This window comes from Carya illinoinensis, chromosome 12 (genome assembly GCF_018687715.1).
Source record: "Carya illinoinensis cultivar Pawnee chromosome 12, C.illinoinensisPawnee_v1, whole genome shotgun sequence".
NCBI lineage: Eukaryota > Viridiplantae > Streptophyta > Magnoliopsida > Fagales > Juglandaceae > Carya > Carya illinoinensis.
Window position 1 is genome coordinate 30,851,491 of NC_056763.1, and position 21,988 is coordinate 30,873,478.

At 40.5% G+C, this 21,988-nt stretch overlaps 2 protein-coding genes across 3 annotated transcripts; both read right to left on the reverse strand.

Annotated features, from left to right (window-relative positions):
• Positions 1-666: 666 nt before the first annotated feature.
• Positions 667-16,479, reverse strand: LOC122288814 (WPP domain-interacting protein 2-like). Its single transcript, XM_043095599.1, has 2 exons — positions 15,238-16,479; positions 667-1,514 (listed from the first exon to the last, which is right to left on the reverse strand). The coding sequence occupies exons 1-2, from the start codon at positions 16,349-16,351 to the stop codon at positions 766-768; spliced, it is 1,863 nt and encodes a 620-aa protein (XP_042951533.1). The 5' UTR covers positions 16,352-16,479; the 3' UTR covers positions 667-765.
• Positions 16,480-17,597: 1,118 nt separating this feature from the next.
• LOC122288815 (WPP domain-interacting protein 2-like) lies at positions 17,598-21,246 on the reverse strand. 2 transcript variants are annotated; one of them, XM_043095600.1, is made up of 3 exons: positions 21,055-21,246; positions 20,185-20,799; positions 17,598-18,503 (listed from the first exon to the last, which is right to left on the reverse strand). In XM_043095600.1, the coding sequence occupies exons 2-3, from the start codon at positions 20,672-20,674 to the stop codon at positions 17,758-17,760; spliced, it is 1,236 nt and encodes a 411-aa protein (XP_042951534.1). In that variant the 5' UTR covers positions 20,675-20,799; positions 21,055-21,246; the 3' UTR covers positions 17,598-17,757. The 2 variants fall into 2 exon arrangements, with proteins under 2 accessions (XP_042951534.1, XP_042951535.1); XM_043095601.1 differs by lacking the exon at positions 21,055-21,246 and having other exon boundaries at positions 20,185-21,048.
• Between the last annotated feature and the right edge of the window lie 742 nt (positions 21,247-21,988).

A 21,988-nucleotide genomic window follows, 5' to 3' on the forward strand; every position in this document is an offset into this window, starting at 1 on the left:
TTGATCAATTACATTAGATCGATATACATATTAATATATCGTTATCTTTACAATTAAAATTTTCTATTTATAGATATAGTTTTGTACAATATATTAAATCTATTTTATAATTTAACATATCATATAAATTATATTAATTTATAAATTATTTTTTATAATTAATTTTTCTAAACTTTTAATAGCCGACCCGGACCCGACCCTTGGTTGATTATCATCTTACTTCAGGATGGGAATTTTGAGTCCACCATCACCGCACCGCCAAGTGATTGGCTTTCCAACCTTTTATGCAATAGTTTTTTATTTTTTATTTTTTGTGAATATTTTCCTAGAGAGTGATTGCTTAACGATGATAAAGGCACTCCAAGGAGAACATCAGATTCCTACTCAATTTTACATGTTTAGATTCCTACTCAATTTTACATGTTTTGGTGCAGGAAACACAAGGCTTAATGAAGATGTGTAAAGCTTGTAATGTCCAACATGTTCACAGACTAAGTAACGAGGTTGCTCATTGCTTAGCTCATTATGATTGGCAGTAGATGATGTAGCTATGTGGGGGCAGTTACGCCTATGTAATGTCCAAAATATTGCACGATTGGACATAAAACCAATTATTAATACTTCACCGATACCTAATTAACAAGGAAGACGAAAAAACGTTCCACATGATAACAATGAAACTTAACATTCAAATATTTCATGCCTATATACTTTGATATTATTACACACAAAAATAAAAAAATAAAAAATCCGCTGCTCTCATGCTTAGGTCGGTACCACCACCACCACCACCCCCCCAGGTGGAGGCGATGACTGCAAGACAAAATACCAAACCACCATAACAAGAAATATCAACTGTATTAAAAAACACGATGTCAGTTTACACGCCCTCTGCAACTTTAAAACCTCTTTAGCCCCAACTCTATCCCCACAGTACGTCTCCACCTCTGGCTGTTTCTCCAGCATCATGGCCTTGCTTTGTGCCTCTCCAAGTTTGTTCTGAACCTGTGCTTGCTTCCCAGCCACAAAACTTTGTTCCTTTGAGACTTGTTCAGCTGCAGCATCCTTCATTTTCTGTACTGTCCTTATTATTGCCAGGTGCTCAACCTCAGCTTCAATCTTTTGCTTGAAGAGACTCTCAAGCTCAATCTCTGTCTCTCTACATTTTTCATCCTGTATCCCTATGGAGGTGCTTGATTCTTCCCTTGGTGACTTGCTCCTGCTTATTGTGGCCTCAAGTTCAACAATCCTCAAGTCCTTTGCCTCAAGCATGGCCCCCGTCTCCTCCAATTTGCTCTCCAAAAATCTCAAATCCTTCATCAAGCTTAATACTTGGGATTCCAAGGAAGTCAAAGCAGTTTGTCTATTCTTTACAGATCCCAGCCGTTCAGGTGAGCTTGGCATGTAGGTCTCTGAATCAGTAGTAGTGAAATCTGCTGGCATACATCGACCAGTAGTTGATCTGTCATGTGGTGATGTAGGTTCCTTTCCGATATCCTTTAGCTTATGAACTTCTGCCACAGTACCACAGAAAGTTTATTAGCTTAAAATGTTAATAAAAACCTGTCATAGCCTAAATTTTCATTAGGAACCATTCCACAGATAAAAGTCCAAAAGAACTTCAGCATAAAGCATGTAGTTGTTTCAAGCCAATGGGACATGTTAACTTTTGTATGCTTATTCCCAGGTCATGGCCTCAATATACTTAAATAACTATGACTACAGTTAAACGAATATCATAGAGAATGAGGGGCAAAATATTTAGGCTTAACAGTAAAGAGAAAATGTTGAACCCTAAAGAGAATGAACAGAGTAAGAGACCCAGGATCTTCCTCTCCGTAGTGCTTCTTGAGGCTCCACTCCCCTTCCCAAAATTCCCTGGGGGATAAGCAACACCCCAATAGCCCCCAAATTGAAATTACACCCTAACTTGCAAATGAAGACCCCCATTTTCATTTTCTCCCGTGGTTCTATCTCTCCAAGTGCAACACTCCACCCTGCTGTTTCATGTCATCCACAAGATGGCATCAGGTCTTCAGTGAAAGCTAATTCACTGAACTTGTGACGAGGGTATCGGAAACTCACATCCCCTTTCCATTTCACCAATGAACAAATTGGAGAATAGCAGCAGTATTACATTGTGAAAGAATTGTACAAGGTGGTGAGCCCGATGATGACGCCAAGGACTGTCCTCTCACCCCTCCACCACCATGATGACCCCCAACAAGACGTCACCAATCCCCCCATCTGATCCTCGTGTATTTGACAGTCCACAAATAAATCAAACTCGGGTTTTTATGATTTTCAGCTTACAGTGACAGATCACCAAAGGACAGAATCAGAGTGTATGCAGCAAGCTTGACCTCCTAGATTTTCTCCAAGGTAGAATTGCTTCAGAGCATTTGATTGAAAATTATGCAGAAAATTGAACTAAAATATTTTAACAACTTCAGTTAAATTATTTTTACTTCCAATTGTTTGAATGTTTAGAGAACAAACTTGGAGCTTTTTTAGCAACGAAGAAACTGAAAACACAGATGGAATGGTTACAGAAAATACAGATGGTGTGGTTAGTGTCAATACAAGGCCATAAATTATGCCTTGTTAATAGCTATTAATCTAGGCAGTATATACTCTCATAAATAGGAGAGGAGATTTAGCTTACCTTGTATAGCTTCCTAAAATCACTCTATGTAAATTAGCTAGCTTACCATATATAGCTCCCTGAGATCAATTAGCATGTACTGATTTAAGTTTCCTTGTATAACTGGCAGTCTTGCCTATATAATGAAAGACCTTCTCAAAAGAGAGGACAATTCGAACCATTCTGTTATGGTATCAGAGCTATTCTCTAAGAAATCTCAGTCATAGTTTCTCAATCATAGCCTCAATACTTATGGAGAAGTCGGATAATGTTTGTGTCAGATTCACTGGCAAAAATTATGCTGCTTGGGAGTTTCAATTGTAGACCTTTCTCAAGGGTAAAGCACTGTGGGGACATGTAGATGGCAGCAGCAAAGGGTACTGCAGAATGGTCTGTGGTCGACAAGGCAGCTTGGGATGCCAAAGCTAATCAAATCATGTCTTGGATTCTTGGTTCTATGGAGACACATCTGATTCTTTCTCTGCGTCCTCATAGGTCTGCAAAGGCTATGTGAATTATTCCAAGCAAGTCTATAACCAAGACAACATTGCTAGGCACTTCCAGCTTGAGTTGGCCATTGCTAACTATACTCAGGGGGATCTATCACTATCAGTTCAAGACTATTACTCTGGTTTTCTGACTTCGTGGAATGATTATTCCGGCCTTGTTACAGCCAACGTCTCTGCAGTAGGATTGGAGGCAGTACAACATGTACACAAAACCAGCCAAAGAGACCAGTTTCTAATGAAATTGAGGCCTGATTTTGAATCTATTCGTGCCTCTCTAGTAAATAGAGATCCTGTTCCGACTTTGGAGGCGTTTTGGAGAACTCTTGTGTGAGGAACAACACCTCAATACTCAAAATATTATGGAGTAGTCTCATGTTGCTTCTGATACTGTCTCAGTTGCCTATGCTGCTCATGAAGGGGAAGGGTCGTGACATGAGCATCACAGTGCTATGGTTGCAAGAAATATGGCCATATTGCCCCTAACTGTCCTCAGAAATTTTGTAATTATTGCAAGCAACTATGGCACATTATTATGGATTGTACTATTCGTCCTTCACGCTCCAACAAGGTCTATCATGCTGTTGTTACTGGTGACTTACAGCCAGCTATGCCTGCTGCTACTGCTGCAACTTCTGCTGTTGCTTTACAGCCTCCAGCACCTTTTCTAACTTGAGAAACGATGCAAGAAATGATTGTGAGTACATTTTCAGCATTGAGTCTTCAAGGTACTGGTTCTTTATCTCCCTCTTGGATCTTAGACTCTGGTGCTTCTAATCATATGACTAGTTCTCTCCATGGTTTAAGTAACGTCAGAGAATATTGTGGCTCTTCACATATTCAAACAGCCAATGGCAGTGCTCTACCCATTGTGGAAGTTGGTGATGTATCTTCTTCCTTTAAGGATGTTCTTGTATCACCTAATCTCTTTGTGAATTTAGTTTCTGTTGGCCAGCTTGTGGACCAAAATTATGATGTACATTTTACTCATGGTGGTGGTGTTGTGTAGGATTAAGTGTCAGGGCAGTTGATAGCCAAGGGGCCTAAGCATGGACGTCTCTTTTCTCTACAACTGCATGTTCCATGAAGCTTACCTTCTTTCTCTGTACTATCTTTACTTTGTCATCCTAATTCTAGGATTCTATCTGATTTGTTGAAATCTGGTCTATTGAATAATAAAGAGCATTCTTCTTCCACTGTGTTTCCTGATTCAACTTGTAAACTTGGCAAAAGTAAGACTTTACCCTTTCCTTCTGAAGGAAGTAGAGACACCCACAGTTTTGAGATCATTCATCCTGATGTCTGGGGTATTAGTCCTATTATTTCTCATGCCCAAAACAAATATTTTGTGACATTTATTGATGACTACAGCAGATATACGCGGGTGTATTTCTTGCGGCACAAATCAAAAGTTTTTCATATGTTCAAACTGTTCTTAGCTCTTGTTGACACTCAATTTTCGGCTGCTGTTAAAATTCTTCTGTCCAACTCGGGTGGGGAATATATGTCCCATGAGTTCCAATCTTTCTTGCAATCTAAAGGTATTATCTCTCAACGCTCTTGTCCATATACTTCACAACAAAATCGAGTAACTGAACGAAAGAATCGTCATATTTTAGATGTTGTCCGGACAATGCTCATTGAGTCTTTGGTTCCTCCTACGTTTTGGGTAGAAGCACTTACCACAACAACCTTTCTTATAAATAGACTTCCTTCCCAAGTTTTGGATTTTGAGTCTCCATATTTGAGGCTTTATCATCACAATCCTACCTATACAAATCTTCAAATTTTTGGGTGTGTATTCTTTATGCATTTTCCCCCACCGGACAAAAACAAGCTTTCTACCCAATCCATCCGTTGTGCCTTCTTGAGATATAGTGTCACACAAAAGGGTTATTTATGCTATGATCCAAACTTGTTTCAAGGAATGCGCTCTTCTTTGAAAATCAATGGTTATTTCCTATGTCTTCCTCCAGAGTCTTCTGTTGCTTTCTTGTCTTCTTTTGATGACACTTTTAGTGCTCCCAGTACTTAGATTGAAAGGTTCTAGCCAGGCATGGTATACCAACGGAGACCTCCAGTGCTACCCCCTTCCGCTCTTGTCTTGCCATCTACTCCTTTGCGCCGCTCCTCTTGAGTATCCGGTCCTCCTGACCGTTATGGATTCCCATCACTTATGGCAGGTACTACTACTTCTGCATTGTTTGCCACTCTATCTTCCATTGCTATTCCTACTGGTTACTCAAAGGTAGTCAAAGAGAAATACTGGCAGCAAGCCATGTAGGAGGAACCATGTGCTCTTGAGGCTAATAAGACTTTGGAAGTGGTGGATTGTCCTGCAGGTGTGACTCCACTTGGATGTAAATGGGTCTATTCTATTAAAGTTAAGTCTGATGGTAGTTTGGACAGGTACAAAGTCTGCTTAGTAGCTCTTGGAAACTTTTACTTATTCTCTGTACACTTCATTGATATGATTAGCTTGATCAATTTTTTTTTTAATACACAACTAATCACATCAGTGAAGTGCGCAAAAAAGTATGCAAAAATGACTACAAATAAATTTTTTATTATTTGTAACCAAACTTCATTTCATGAACTCTAATTATTGTTATGCCTCTGAAAAATTGTCAAAAACATTTATACCCCTAAAAAGTTCTAATAATATTTGTATCCTCAAGAAACAAGTTCAATTCCAAAAAAATACATTTCCTATTTGTTGACGATGTGTTTGGCACACTGGGTACTAGTCTCAATTACCTGCAACACAAAGAAGATGAGGGGCTTGGGGTTGAAGGGTCACCTCCAATGCCTAAGTTTTTGGTTCCTTGGAGAGAATTCCAGTAAGCAAAAGAACGTAGGTCCCATATTCTAGCTTGTTGCCCTACTTTTATACCACTCGTTGAGATGGTATTACGCAAGAATATGGAGTAACTTACGAGGAAACTTTTGCTCCAATGGCCAAAATGACCACCATCCGCACAATTTTGGCTATATCCGCTTCTCAAATTTGGGGTTTGCACCAAATGGATGTGAAGAGCATCTTTCTTCACAGGGATCTCAAGGAAGATGTTTATATGCATCTTCCTGCAGGTTTACTTTCCACCCCTAATTCGGCAGTGTGCAAGTTGCGTTGCTCCTTGTATGGTCTCAAACAGGCTCCCCGTGCATGGTATGAGAAATTTACTTCTACCCTACTCAAGTTTGCTTTTCTCAAAAACAAGTATGATGCATCTTTGTTTCTTCACAAAACTGAGATTGGTGTGTCATTCTCTTAGTGTATGTTGACGACATAATCATCATGGGTACTGATTCAGTTCTAATCTCCCAATTAAAGCAGTATTTACAAGACTCTTTTCACATGAAAGATCTGGGATCTCTTACATATTTTCTTGGTCTAGAAATTACTGCTAGTTCACATGGTATTTTTCTGTCACAGCACAAGTATGCCCAGGATTTGGTGGCTGCTGCTGGTCTCCAGGACTCTAACCTTCTTGATACTCCCATGGAACTTAATCTCAAGCTGCGCAAAGAAGAGGGTGACTTGTTATCAGACCCTGTAGCCTATTGAATGCTGGTTGGCAGCTTGGTCTATCTTACAATTACTAGACCTGATATTTCCTATGCAGTTCAACAGGTTAGTCGGTTCATGGCTTCTCCTTGGCACCTTCATATGGCAGCAGTTTGACGAATGATTCGCTATGTCCATGGCACAGCTTTGCGGGGACTTCCTATCTTACAGGTACTTCACTTGATCTTGTAGCATATAGTGATGTTGATTATGCCGGGTGTAATGACACTCGACGTTCGACTACGGGTTGGTGTATGTTTCTTGGTCCGGCTCTTATTTCTTAGAAAAGCAAGAAACAGGACCATGTTTCTATGTCCTCTACTGAGTCCAAATATAGGGCCATGTCCCAAGCTTGCACTTGGCTTCTCTCCAGGTGGTCCTACTTCTCCTCATGCGGATAATACTAGTGCCATTCACATTTCAGCCAATCCCATCTTCCATGAACACACTAAACATATTGAGGTTGATTGTCACTTTATCCGTGAGGCGTTTGAAGCTCAGACTATCTTTCTTCCTCATGTGTCTAGCAATCTTCAAGTGGTAGATATTTTCACCAAGGCTCTCACACGGCAACAACATAGTTTTCTTACAAACAAATTGATGCTTATGGATAACCCCGAGGGGGGATGTCAAAAGAAGGCCATAAATTATGCCTTGTTAATGGCCATTAATCTGCCTTGTTAATAGCCATTAATCTAGGCTGTATATAATCTCATAAATAGGAGAGGAGATTTAGCTTACCATGTATAGTTACCTAAAATCACTTTATGTAAATTAGCTAACTTACCATATATAGCTCCCTAAGATCACTCTGTGTAATTAGTTATTAGCATGTACAGATTTAAGTTTCCATGTATAATTGGCAGTCTTGCCTATATAATGAAAGACTTTCTCAAAAGAGAGGACAATTCGAACCATTGTGCTAGTTAGAAGGTAGAGAATTATGCAGCAAATTGCTCAAAATGAGGTCAATATGATGCGCAGTTCAAGATTCCTCATTTTCCTATTTTTAACTACATTTTTTCTTTGCAATTGAATGGATTAATGAGCGAGGAAACTCACTGGAGAATGACAAATTGGTGTCAAATCGGGTCAACTTTGTATTCAGTTGGAGTTAATATTTGACAACGAAACAGAAGAAACTGACTTGAGTGATGCCATAAAAAGTGAGAGAGCTTCTGAATGGCTAACACAGATAAGAAGGATGGGCAGAGAGAGAAACAGAGAGAGGAAGTTGAGCTTTTGGGTTTGGTTTACTTCTGCAAAATGTTGGAAAACTAACAATAGGATGACATTGAGAATTATTGGGTGCTGCCAGTCTTTTTCAGAGATCCATGGCAACTTTCCATTGATGGGTGTAAAGATCTTCTTTACACCAGACTGGATTGAAGTCAAGAGTTTATTAACATATCTATCCTTTAAATAACTACATTTGCTTCTTATTAATCCTACCCTTCCTCTTTTCTTCCTTTACCTAGATTTCTAGAAGAACAATTACCCTCCAACCCTCTTCCTCTTCATGTATCTATCTCCCTTTTTATTAAGCACAAAACTTCCATGCAATGATGATCTATTATTGGAGAACTACAGTGCAGTAATTTTGGAACAAGAGCCAGAATTAAGAAACCTAGAATAGAATGGTCTAAATACAATATTGATACAACAATCTATAACTTTTCACAAACCACAGAAAAAAAATCATGCTCAAGGACAGTATTTCCTGCTTTCTGACTCAGTTTCTCCCCTCATAAAGGTGTCAACCCAAATCTGACAATCCACTCAGTTCCCAGCGTTGATGTCTAATTATCACTTGGCCAAAATACACCAAATAACATCCAGAGTACCAGAAATTAAAAAAAAAAAAACCAAACCAAACCACCTGAATTTCACACTTACTATAAATCTTTTACAGATCATTCCCACCATTGCAATAAAACTCCAATCCCTCGCCAGAGGCATATCTTGAGAAGCCCTGTAACAAATGCATTATACCTAGTTCTGTCAACCATCTTCTCCCCCATGCTCATTTGAAATCTCATCACCGGCGTTTCTCGCCGGGTGTGAGTTTCCTCGTGTTCCTCGACGCTCCTCGTCGGGAACTTCTCAGTTTCCGTTTTTGTTATCGTCGGGAATTTCTTCCCATTTCCGTCTTTTTCGTTTTTAATTTTGGTTTGCCGAGTTGGTGCAAGGGTGATGGGGATGCACAGAGAGGTTCACATAGACCAGAAGGTATTTACGTTTAAGAAGGAAGACGGGTGGTGGTGGAGAATCACGAAGAGCAGCCGCCGTGTGTTGAACTACATCTCTGTGGATCATGAAGCTTTGGGGTGGTTGGGTTATACGGTGAAGGAATGCGTTGCTTCATAGGGTTCACTGGAGTTCCTCAGCACCCGTAGAAAAGGACAACAGGTGCTAGTAGTGCAGAGGGGCTGTAACCCCAAAGGGAGCTTCTTCTCCATATTGGTGCTTGGCAACGAGGAGAGCTCTATTAATGGTGCCGGAAGGAAGAGAGAGGGATGGAGAAACTTCATGGATACTCTGAAGGAGCTCACTCCTTCTTCCCCTTTTTCGAGCGAGAGGAATAGAGTGCTGTTGGGTGGCGGAGATGGCGGCACATCTCGGGCTTTCCCTTCACATCTGATGGTAGACAGCTCACAGACCTACAGTGAGGTGACCCAAGCTCAGAGGGTTTAGACTCGAGCTACGAAGCATGCAGGGGTGCCAGAGACCATTTGGAGGATGTTTAGAAGGGGGATGGAGATGGCAGAGAGTTGTTGGGTGCAAATAAGGAAACCATGCTTAAAGTGTTGGTTATTATGGAGGAAAGGGTGGGGGCATTATTGGAAGAAATCGAATGCCTTAAACGCTGCGTTAAGGGAAAAGGAATTATGAAAGTGGGCTTGGGCCGTGAATCGGGCCCTAAAGGAAAACCTCAAGGGGGGCAGACTGGGCTTCAGACAGTAGGCTTTAGCATGCAGCTGGGCCAGGGGGGTATCAACACGATTCAGGCCTAAGCAAAAAACTGGTTGGGCCTAAAGTGAAGGCCTCGGGCCACGGGCCCAAGGGGATTTTAGGCTTACCTAAAAAGCCCTGTCTGGAAGCAGCATAGCCAGACAAAGGCTGGCCCATCGGGGTTTGGCCAGGCCCCAATGGAGATACATGTGCCGCTAACGGTGGCAACAACCAAGGAGGCTCCGACATCGGAGGTAGATCTGCCGCCAGTGGTGTTAGTGCAAAAATCAGCCACCGTTGGGAAGGAAAATGAAGAAATAGGCCTCAACACTGTCGGCGTTGGCCCGACGGGGTTGCAACCTTCATAGACAGCGATGACGACGACCAAGGAGGCTCCAATGTCGAAGGTAAATGTGTTGTTGGTGGTGCTAGTGCAAAAATCAGTTACCGTAGGGAGGGAAAAGGAAGATATACGCCTCAACACTGTCGGCGTTGGCCCTACGGGGTTGCAACCTCCACAGATAGTGACGGTGGTTGCCGGCGACGCTCCTCCAGAGGTGGCTATTGTAGTATTTGACAAGGAGGCTTTGGGTCTTGCAACGACAGTAGCTCTGTCCCAATGCGATGAAGAAATGGCCTCTGAAACATTGTTGGCAAAGTTTGAGGAGGGGGAGATGGGTTAGATTGTGCCGTTGGTTGAGTTTGAGGAGGAGGAGGAGAACGTGGAGTCACAAGTGGGTGCTTAAGATGAAGCTTGTGCGCAGGAGAAGGGGAAGGAGAAGGGGGAGTTCGAATGAGAAGGAGCTCTGTTCTTATGTGAGTCTCCCAGAGTAACAGAAGGAGGAGAGGGGTGTCCAGGAGATGATCCCACTCCTTTAAGGAGTATTCCTCCTTGTATCCCACTGGATTGGATTCTAAAAAAAGTGGAGGAGCCCCAAGATTCAATAGGAATATCCTGTAAAGGGTACAAAGAACAGTTCAAGGCACTCATTATCGCCATAGAGACAGGACATCAACATGGAGGAGCAGGGACAGAGAAATAGGGATTTAAAGATGCTAACTTAGTCTCTAATGTATGATGGAAAAGAGGGGAGCGCGAGTCGGGGATGTCACAAAGGAATGGCTGGAATAGTTGATTAATGTTACGTAAAATCCTGACCTAGAACGTAAGGGGGCTGAATGATATTAATAAACGCCTTCGAATAAGATCGTTGCTTAGGCAATGGAAGGTGGACATCATATGTTTGCAGGAAACTAAATTGAAACTTATCACAAGAAGAATTATTCAGAGTATCTGGGGCTGCCAATATGTAGGTTGGGCATATTTACCTTCGGATGGGGTGTCGGGAGGAATATTGGTTATGTGGGACAAAAGGGTGGTGAAGAATATTGATGAGTTTGTGGGAGAATATTTTGTGGGATGCTCGTTTAAAAATTCTGAAGATGACTTTGAGTGGGCTTTTGCTGGGGTATACGATCCTAATTTGGAGTGTGAACGGCAGTTACTTTGGGATGAACTTGCTGGTTTATGTTCATGGTGGGAGATTCCATGGTGTATAGGGGGGATTTAACGTAACAAGATTTCCAAGTGAAAGATCGGGAGAGGGTTAGCAAAACCATGCCATGGGGGAATTCTTAGATTTCATTTCAGAGTTGGGACTCATGGACATACCTCTCATGGGAGGTGACTTTACTTGGTCTAACAATCACGCCTGGTCAAGACTAGACAGATTCCTCATATCTTCTACATGGGAGATACAGTTTCCGAATTCATGCCAAAAAAGACACTCTCGGTTGTGCTCGGACCATTTTCCTATTATTTTAGATTGTGTGGGAATCCTGGGGGGCAAAAGGCCCTTTAAGTTTGAGAATATGTGGTTAAAATCTGAGGGGTTTGCAGAGTTTGTCAGGCAATAGTGGAGTTCTTACCAAATATAGGGCATTCCGAGCAAGGTATTGGCGGGAAAGTTGAAAGCCTTAAAGAAAGATTTGAAGACATGGAAATAACAGGTATTTGGTAATGTAGCAATACAGAAGTCTTTATTTCAAGAACTACAAATTTTGGAGGGTGTGGAAGATGAGGAAGGTCACAAAGGGCAAGTAGTTTCAGAGTTAGAAAGATTGATCTCAATGGAGGAGATCTCATGGAAGCAAAAGTCAAGGGCCTTGTGGCTTAGGGAGGGAGATAAATCTACAAAGTTTTTTCACCATGTGGCAAGTTCTCATAGGAGGTTAAATACAATCGAGTCCATGAACATCAATGGTGATTCAATTTCAGATCAAGCAAAATTTAAAGATTATGTAGCTGGACATTTTGAACATTTGTTGAAAGAACCGTATGCATGGAGGCCTACAGTTGATGGGTTAGCTTTTGAGGCCATTGATCAAAATAGTATGGCTTGGTTGGAGAGACCATTTGAAGAAGTAGAGGTACACCAAGTCATCAGGAAAATGAACAAAGATAAAGCTCCGTGGCCAGATAGTTTTACTATGGCATTTTTTCATACTTGTTGGGAGGTGATAAGAGAGGATTTTACGCTGGTTTTCAAGGAGTTCTTTACTTTTGGTAAATTTGAGAAGAGTCAGAATGCTACCTTCATTGCACTTATCCCCAAAAAGTCTGGTGCAAGAAAGGCACAAGATTTCCGGCCTATTAGTCTTGTGGGCAGTGTGTACAAGATACTCGCAAAAGTCTTGGCCAACAGGATGAGCTCGGTCTTGGATAAAATTATTTCGAAGTCCCAAAATGTCTTTGTACGAGGTAGGCAAATATTGGATTCGGTTCTTGTAGCCAATGAATGTTTGGACATCATGGTTAAGTCGAGGGTTCCGGGTATTTTATGTAAACTGGATATGGAGAAGGCTTATGATCATGTTAATTAGAACTTTTTGCTCTATTTACTGGGTCGTTGTGGTTTCGAAGAAAAATGGAGGGGATGGATGAGACATTGTATATCTACGGCTTGGTTTTCAGTCTTGGTAAATGGTGAACCTGTGGGTTTCTTTAATAGCTCGCGGGGGTTACAACAAGGTGATCCATTATCCCCTCTACTATTTGTGATTGTGATGAAGGTTCTAAGTAGGATGGTTTCGGCTACTATAGCAGGTGGATTCTTTTCAAGATTCTCAATGGGGAATCTTCATGGTCCCATTATTATTTATCATCTATTATTTGTAGACGATACGCTGCTGTTTTGTGATGATAATGTAAGGCATATTCAATCTTTGAAGGCCATTTTACGATGTTTCGAAGTGGCTTCCGGCTTAAAGATGAATTTCGCGAAGACAGAAATGGTGGCGGTGGGGGATGTAAGTAACATTCGGGGGTTGGCCAACATTTTGGGGTGTAGGGTTTCTTCGTTGCCAATGAAGTATCTTGACTTCCCTTTGAAGGCATCTTTTAAAGCTAAGACAATTTGGGCGGAGGTGGTAGAAAAATTAGAGTGTAGGTTGGCCGGGTGGAAAATGTTATATTTATCTAAGGGAAGGAGGCTCACACTTATTAAGAGCACTTTATCTAACCTTCCCACTTCTTTCTTGTCTTTATTTCCCCTTCCAACTAGCATTGCCTCTAAGAATGAAAAATTACAACGTGACTTTTTGTGGAGTGGTCTAGGGGATGAGTTTAAATTTCACTTAGTTGGGTGGGATAAGGTGTGTACACCTTTGCATGCGGGTGGTTTGGCGGTTCACAATGTGAGGGTTTTTAATAAGGCCTTACTAGAGAAATGGTTGTGGCGTTATAATTACAAGAGGGAAGCCTTATGGAAAGGAGTGATTGATGCGAAATATGGGAGTGCAAGGGGGGGGGGGGGGGTTGGTGCTCTAATGAGGAGAGGGGGGCATACGGTGTGGGGTTATGGAAGCATATAAGAAAAGGTTGGGGGGTATTTTCTAGTAACACCAGGCTGTGTACGGCGAATGGTCAGAGAACTAGTTTTTGGCATGATGTGTGGGTGGGTGATACGGCTCTTAAGGTGGCTTACCTTGCTATTTTCCGCATTACAGGGGAAAAAGACGCGAGTGTGGCTGATTTGTGGTGTACTATATATGATGCCCAAGCTTGGAACATAAATCTTACTAAGGAGGCTCATGACTGGGAAGTTAGTATGCTGGTGGAGTTTTTTAACCTACTCCATAACATCTCCCCTAATGTTTTAACTGAAGATAAAGTTGGTTTGGCGACCATCTCGAAAAGGGAAATTCTCGGTAGGTTCTTTTTATGAGACTATTACAGCCCAACTTTTCGTGGAAGAGCATATGGAGGAGTAAAGCACCTCCTAAGGCGGCATTCTTTGTCTGGACAGTAGCCCTTGGGGAGATCCTAACCATTGATAATTTAAGAAGGCGTGGTCTTAGAATGATGGATTGGTGCTGTATGTGTAAAAAGAGTGGGGAAACAGTGGACCATTTACTCCTACATTGTGATTTTGCCAAGGATACTTGGAATCATTTTTTTAGTAGAATGGGGCTAGCATGGACAATGACGGGAAGGGTAGTTGAGTTATTGGTGAGTTGGAGAGGGATCTCAGGGACAACACAGATTGCAGCATTGTGGAAAATGGCCCCCATTTGTATCTTATGGTGTATCTGGAGTGAAAAAAATGATAGATATTTTGAGGATCAGGAAAGATCTGTAGAAGAATTTAGGAGTTTTTTATGAAAGACTTTGTTTTTGTGGGCCTTTGTTTTAGAGTTCAATGGTCTCAGCTTCCATGATTTCCTTGTAACAATTTCTAGCTCTTAAAGTGGTGTATTCACATGTATACTTCCAGTGTACCTAGCTTATGCCTTTCTCCCCCAACTACTACAACAAACACTCATGTCATTCAAAAATCAAAACAATTTCCAGGAGGGACTAAATAAAATTATATAATGGAACTCAAATAGAAACTTGTAGGCGCATGATAATATTTTACTCATCATAGTTTAGCCATAGTGTCTACCCCCCCTCCCCCTCTCTCCCAAGTAAACTTTCAACGCCAAACACCTTAATGTGATCTGCCTAGTATATATAGGGTCCAAAGAAACTCTAGCCTCCCGCCCAACTGATCAATACTGTTGATCTACTCTGATCCTCTCTCAGATTTAAGCCACAAACAACTCAATTCCTTGTCTCATGCCACACAAAGATTTTGGGCATATCTTGAATTAAAAATTCCCAAACCTATGAGCTTTACCATGAATGGATCCCCCCCCCCCCGCGCAGCGGCCCCACAACCACCTTGGACTGTTATTCTGACAGATTAGGCTAGCCAGAGAGGATAAACCCTTTGAAGATCCAGTAAGAGGTGCAAGCATGATCCTGTATCGTAAATACATTGGCATTTTTTGTTACGAGATGATAAAAATGACTTGTACTGTATCATCCTCCTAATTCCTTCTATTGATAACCACCGGAAATGAGTAGAAAAGAAACTTCTGATACAACCAATGCTAGACTATTTCAGCTGGGATCATCAAATTAGGAGAAACCCAACAGTAACTCATGGGACACAGCATTAGCAAGGAATATAAAGCATCATAACAACGGGTATCGGAGTTTTCCTGATAGGGGTAAATCAAACCTTTTTCCAGTGCTTCTTGCACAGACTGGAGGCTAAAGAGAGAATCAACCAAAGGATCCCGATCTGTTGAGGGTTGATGGTTCTCACTTTTTTCTTCCTTAACTTGCCAAGACAAGTTGTCAGCTAAATCATCTAGTGAAAGATCTTTGACCTCTCCCACATTCTCTTTGTTGTAACCAGTATGAACTTCCTCGCTGAACTGCTCCTCACTTGTGTGAGCCTCATCACTATTCTCACCATCATAATCCACTGACCTTCCAGTTTGCTTTCCATTACTAGTTGCATTAAAAGCACCCTGCATGAAGACAAAATTGGAGCTTCTTGAGTCAGATTCCATGCTGGAAAGAGAGTCTTCCATCTCGAGTTTGACCCTTTCTCCTCTAGGCTTCTTACTGCCTTCAGTCCATTGCTTTCCCTGATGAACCTTTTGAGCTGAATTACCCAAAATCTTCCCACCAACCTTCTTTGTCCTGTTCTTCTCTTGCACACAACCCAGATCATGCCTTCCCTTTGGACCAGTTGCTGTTAAAGACTTGCTAGTCCGATCTAAACTGTTCTCAGAATCTCTACCCACAGCAAAAGCAGACACTGCAAGACTAGAATCCAAACTAGACTGCTTCATAAAACCATCAGCAAATCTTATAGCTGTCAATAAATTTGCAGATCCTACTGAACCCTCACTATTTTGCTTGATCTCAAGGGGCAAATACTGAGCTTTAGTTGGATTCCCAGAACCGGACAAACCCCGCTTCAAAATTTTACTAGTATGTACACGTGCACTTGCATAGCTAACAGATTCTCTCTTAATTCTCCTCCATTTCTTCAAGCCATATCTCTTTCTACCCCCAGGTGAACTCCCACCAGGAGATGTGGCATTCGGCGGAGGTGAAGTCCCCCCTTCTGCACTTTGAATAACCTCTTCTTTTGTATCCTCCCCCATCGATGTATTGGCACCAGAGTTTTCAGTGGAAACCAACTTACCAATATCATTAGGATAAGTCCCATTATTCTTTATCTCGAGGCCATCATCATGTGGAATTCTATGTTGGGCTACTTCATTGTCTTCCCCCGATTCAAGAACCGAACATTCCCTCGTCAAATGACTCAAATCCATATCCAAAATCCTGGTTCTCTCACAGTCATCACCCCCACCAACAAACAGCCATATCAAGATCAAAATCAAGAACAAGAACTATCATGCCGGCTCATAGTCAAAGAACAGCAAAATCCCATAAAGATCAACCTATGTTTGGGCAAATTTAAGGAGAAAATGATCAAATTCCAATTCGATATCAAGTGGATAAGTGTGAATGTATTAATTTAAGCACAATTAAAAGTGGGAAAAGACAGAGATTCAAAGAGCAAAAAAGCTGACGAAATGATGCTCTCGAACTGGAAGCGTAAATTACAATCCAGGAAATTGATAATTGAATTAAAAAGTGAGAGAGAGAGAGAGAGGCTCGCCTATCGTCAATATCACGAGTCTTCAATAAATGAAGCTTTGAAGAGGATGATAGATGAATGGAAGGGCACGAGAACCCTCTGGATCGGTTGGATTTGCAGTGTTGTAGCCAAAACAAGATTTATTAGAATTTCCAATCGATTATACGGAGGAAATTACCCCCATCCCAAATAATTCCATTTTTGTATTTTAGAGTTGATATTCTATAAAATAAATTTATAAGACATAATTTTATACAATATATTAAATCTATTTTATAGAAAAATAATTTTATAATTTAATATATTATATAAATTATATTAATTTATAAAATTATTTTTATAATTAATTTTTTAAAACTTTTAATAGCCGACCCGGACCCGACCCTTGGTTGATTGCCATCTTCTTTCATCGATTGGGATGGCTCGATATAGAGTTTTGAGTCCGCCACCACCGCACCGCCTTGTGAGTGTCCGCGACGAGCGTTTAGATCAACTAATAGGATGTTGACCACATTTTGATGCCAGAAGCTTAGCTAGCCGTTGATTGGCTTTCCAACCATTTATGCAATAGTTATTTATTTTTTATTTTTTGTGAATATTTTCTTGATCTTTTTTTTAAAGACTTTTAACTCCAAGTATGTGGCAGTGCCCTTGTTATAATCGCAAGTCCAACATCACAAGATATATGCTTGGATTATTCTAGAGAGTGATTGCTTGATGATGATAAAAGCACTCCAAGAAGAAAAGCAGATTCCTACTCAATTTTACTTGTTTTGGTGCACGAAGCACAAGGCTCAAGGAAGATGTGTAAAGTTGGTAATGCCCAGCATGTTCATAGACTAGGTAACGAGATTGCTCATTGCTTAACTCGTTATGCTTGGCATGTAGATGAGGTAGATGTCCAAAATATTGCACGATTGGACATAAAACCAATTATTAATACTTTCACCGACACGTAATTAACAAGGAAGACGAAAAAACTCCACATGATAACAATGAAACTTAAAATTCAAATATTTCATACCTAGATACTTTGATATTACACAAAAAAAAAAAAAAAACCCGCTGCTCTCATGCTTAGGTCGGTACCACCACCACCACACCCCCAGGTGGAGGCGATGACTGCAAGACAAAATACCAAAACACAATAACAAGAAATATCAACTGTATTAAAAAACACGATGTCAGTTTACACGCCCTCTGCAACTTCAAAACCTCTTTAGCCCCTACTCTATCTCCACAGTACGTCTCCACCTCTGCTTGTTTCTCAAGCATCATCGCCTTGCTTTGTGCCTCTCCAAGTTTGTTCTGAACCTGCGCTTGCTTCCCAGCCACAAAACTTTGTTCCTTTGAGAATTGTTCAGCTGCAGCAACCTTCATTTTCTGTACTGTCCTTATTATTGCCAGGTGCTCAACCTCAGCTTCAATCTTTTGCTTGAAGACACTATCAAGCCCAATCTCTGTCTCTCTACATTTTTCATCCTGTATTCCTATGGATGTGCTTGATTCTTCCTTTGGTGACTTGCTCCTGCTTATTGTGGCCTCAAGTTCAACAATCCTCAAGTCCTTTGCCTCAAGCATGGCCCCCGTCTCCTCCAATTTGCTCTCCAAAAATCTCAAATCCTTCATCAAGCTTAACACTTGGGATTCCAAGGAAGTCAAAGCAGTTTGTCTAATCTTTACAGATCCCAGCCGGTCAGGTGAGCTTGGCATGTAGGTCTCTGAATCAGTAGTAGTGAAATCTGCTGGCATACATCGACCAGTAGTTGAACTGTCATGCTGTGATGTGGGTTCCTTTCCGATATCCTTTAGCTTATGAACTTCTGCAACGGTACCACAGAGAGTTTATTAGCTTAAAATGTTAATAAAAACCCGTCATAGCCTAAATTTTCATTCGGGACCATTCCACAGATAAAAGTCCAAAAGGACTTAAGCATAAAGCATGTAGTTGTTTCAAGCCAATAATGGGAAATGTTAGTTTTTGTATGCTTATTCCCAGGTCATGGCCTCAATATACTTAAATAACTCTGACTACAGTTAAACGAATATCATAGAGAATGAGGGGCAAAATATTTAGGCTTAACAGAAAAGAGAAAATGTTGAACCCTAAAGAGAATGAACAGAGTAAGAGACCCAGGATCTTCCTCTCCGTAGTGCTTCTTGAGGCTCCACTCCCCTTCCCAAAATTCCCTGGGGGATAAGCAACACCCCAATAGCTGGACTCCACCTAAAAACTCATTTAACAAATCCGCAAGATGGATTAAAACACAAACTGTCTTTCTCCAGAAAGAAAAATCCATAACTCCTCTCTCAAGATGGCATCACGCCTTCAGTGAAAGCTAATTCACCAAACTTATGACAAGACAATCTGACCATTCCTAATTACGCATTGCTAACACGAGCATAACTTCCATCACATCTTGGTGTAAACCAATACACCACCAAATTGAAATTACACCCTAACTTGCAAATTAACACTCCCATTTTCATATTCTCCCATGGCTCATCTCTCCAAGCGCAACACTCCACCCTGCTGTGTCATGTCATCCACAAGATGGCATCAGGCCTTCAGTGATAGCTAATTCACTGAACTTATGACAAGGGTATCAGCAACTCACATCCCTTTTCCATTTCACCAATGAACAAATCGGAGAATAGCAGCAGTATTACATTGTGAAAGAAGTTGTACAAGGTGGTGAGCCCGACGATGATGCCAAGGACTGTCCTCTCACCCCTCCACCACCATGATGACCCCCAACAAGACGTCACCAAGCCCCCCATCTGATCCTTGTGTATTTGACAGTCCACGAATTAATCAAACTCGGGTTTTTATGATTTTCAGCTTACAGTGACAGATCACCAAAGGACAGAATCAGAGTGTATGCAGCAAGCTTGACCTCCTAGATTTTCTCCAAGGTAGAATTGCTTCAGAGCATTTGATAGAAAATTATGCAGAAAGCTGAACTAAAATATTTTAACAACTTCAGTTAAATTATTTTTACTTCAAATTGTTTGAATGTTTAGAGAACAAACTTGGAGCTTTTTTTTAGGAACGAAGAAACTGAAAACACAGATGGAATGGTTACAGAAAATACAGATAGTGTGGTTAGAAGGTAGAGAATTATGCAGCAAATTGCTCAAAATGAGGTGAATATAACGCGCGGTTTAAGATTCCTCATGTTCCTTTTTCAACTACATTTTTTTCTTCGCAATTGAATGGGTTAATGAGCGAGGAAACTCACTGGAGAATGACACGAAAATCGGTGTCAAATCGGGTAAACTTTGAATTCAGTTGGAGTTAATATTCGACATAATTCCTACTATTTATGACCACCGGAAATGAGCAGAAAAGAAACTTCTGATACAACCAATGCTAGACTATTTCAGCTGGGATCATCAAATTAGGATAAACCAAACAGTAACTCATGGGACACAGCATTAGCAAGGAATATAAAGCTTCATAACACTGGGTATCAGAGTTGTCCTGATAGGGGTAAATCAAACCTTTTTCCAGTGCTTCTTGCACAGACTGGAGGCTAAAGAAAGAATCAACCAAAGGATCCCGATATGTTGAGGGTTGACGGTTCTCACTTTTTTCTTCCTTAACTTGCCAAGACAAGTTTTCAGCTAAATCATCTAGTGAAAGATCTTTGTCCTCTCCCGCATAGCTAACAGATTCTCTCTTAATTCTCCTCCATTTCTTCAAGCCATATCTCTTTCTCCCCCCAGGTGAACTGCCACCAGGAGATGTGGCATTCGGCGGAGGTGAAGTCCCCCCTTCTGCACTTTCAACATCCTCTTCTTTTGTATTCTCCCCCGTCGATGTATTGGCACCAGAGTTTTCAGTGGAAACCAACTTACCAATATCATCAGGATAAGTCCCATTATTCCTTATCTCGCGGCCATCATCATGTGGATTTCTATGTTGGGCTACTTCACTTTCTTCCCCCGATTCAAGAACCGAACATTCCCTCGTCAAATGACTCAAATCCATATCCAAAATCCTGGTTCTCTCACAGTCATCACCCCCACCAAAAAACAGGCATATCAAGATCAAGAACAAGAACTATCATGCCAGCTCATAGTCAAAGAACAGCAAAATCCCAGAAAGATCAACCTCTGTTCGGGAAAATTTAAGGAGAAAAATGATCAAATTCCAATTCGATATCAAGTGGATAAATGTGAATGTATTAATTTAAGCACAATTAAAAGTGGGAAAAGACAGAGATTCAATGAGCAAAAAACTGAGGAAATGATGCTCTCGAACTGGAAGTGCAAATTACAATCCAGGAAATTGATAATTGAATTAAAAGGAGTGATATAGAGAAAATGAGAGAGAGAGAGAGAGAGAGAGAGAGAGAGAGGGGGGCACACCTATGGTTAATATCACGAGTCTTCAATAAATGCAGCTTTGAAGAGGATGATAGATGAATGGAAGGGCACGAGAACCCTCTGGAGTCTGGATCGGCTGGATTTGCAGTTTTTTAGCCAAAACAAGATTTATTAGAATTTCCGATTGATTATACGGAGGAAATCGCCCCCATCACAAATAATTCCATTTTTGTATTTTAGAGTTGATATTCTATCAAATAAATTTATAAGACATAATTTTATATCATATATTAAATCTATTTTATAAAAAAAATAATTATATAATTTAACATATCATATAAATTATATTAATTTATAAAATTATTTTTATAATTAATTTTTTAAAACTTTTAATTACTTCAACAATTGGGATGGCTAGTTCTAGAGTTTTGAGTCCACCATCACCGCACCGCCTAGTGAGTGTCCGCCACGAGCGTCTAGATCAAGTTATAGGATGTCGGTCACACTTTGATGCCAAACGCTTAGCTAGCCGTGGATTGGCTTTCCAACCATTTATGCAATAGTTTTTTATTTTTTATTTTTTTTGTGAATATTTTCGGGATTTTTTTTTTAAATGTGCCTTGATATAATCGGGTGGACCAACCGGGTCAAAACACATACAATGAGCATTGAATCGCATAGTCCGACATCTAAAGATAGAGAAAAACTCTAGGCCGGTAGGGTGAGGATATTATTTTTACACCCACAAATGAAAACTTGCCACATATGAGTTCCAAGAAACAAATATCTACACTGCATGCAGAAAAAGAACCCCTTCCCAGTTCCTCTTCCTTCTCAAATTTGAAAAATAATAAAATTACTTTTTATTTATAATTTGTATATAACTATGTAGAAAAATAATATTATTTTAAATTTTATTTTGACTTTATTAAAGATTTGACGTGTTAAAATATAATATAAAATTATTATTATATTT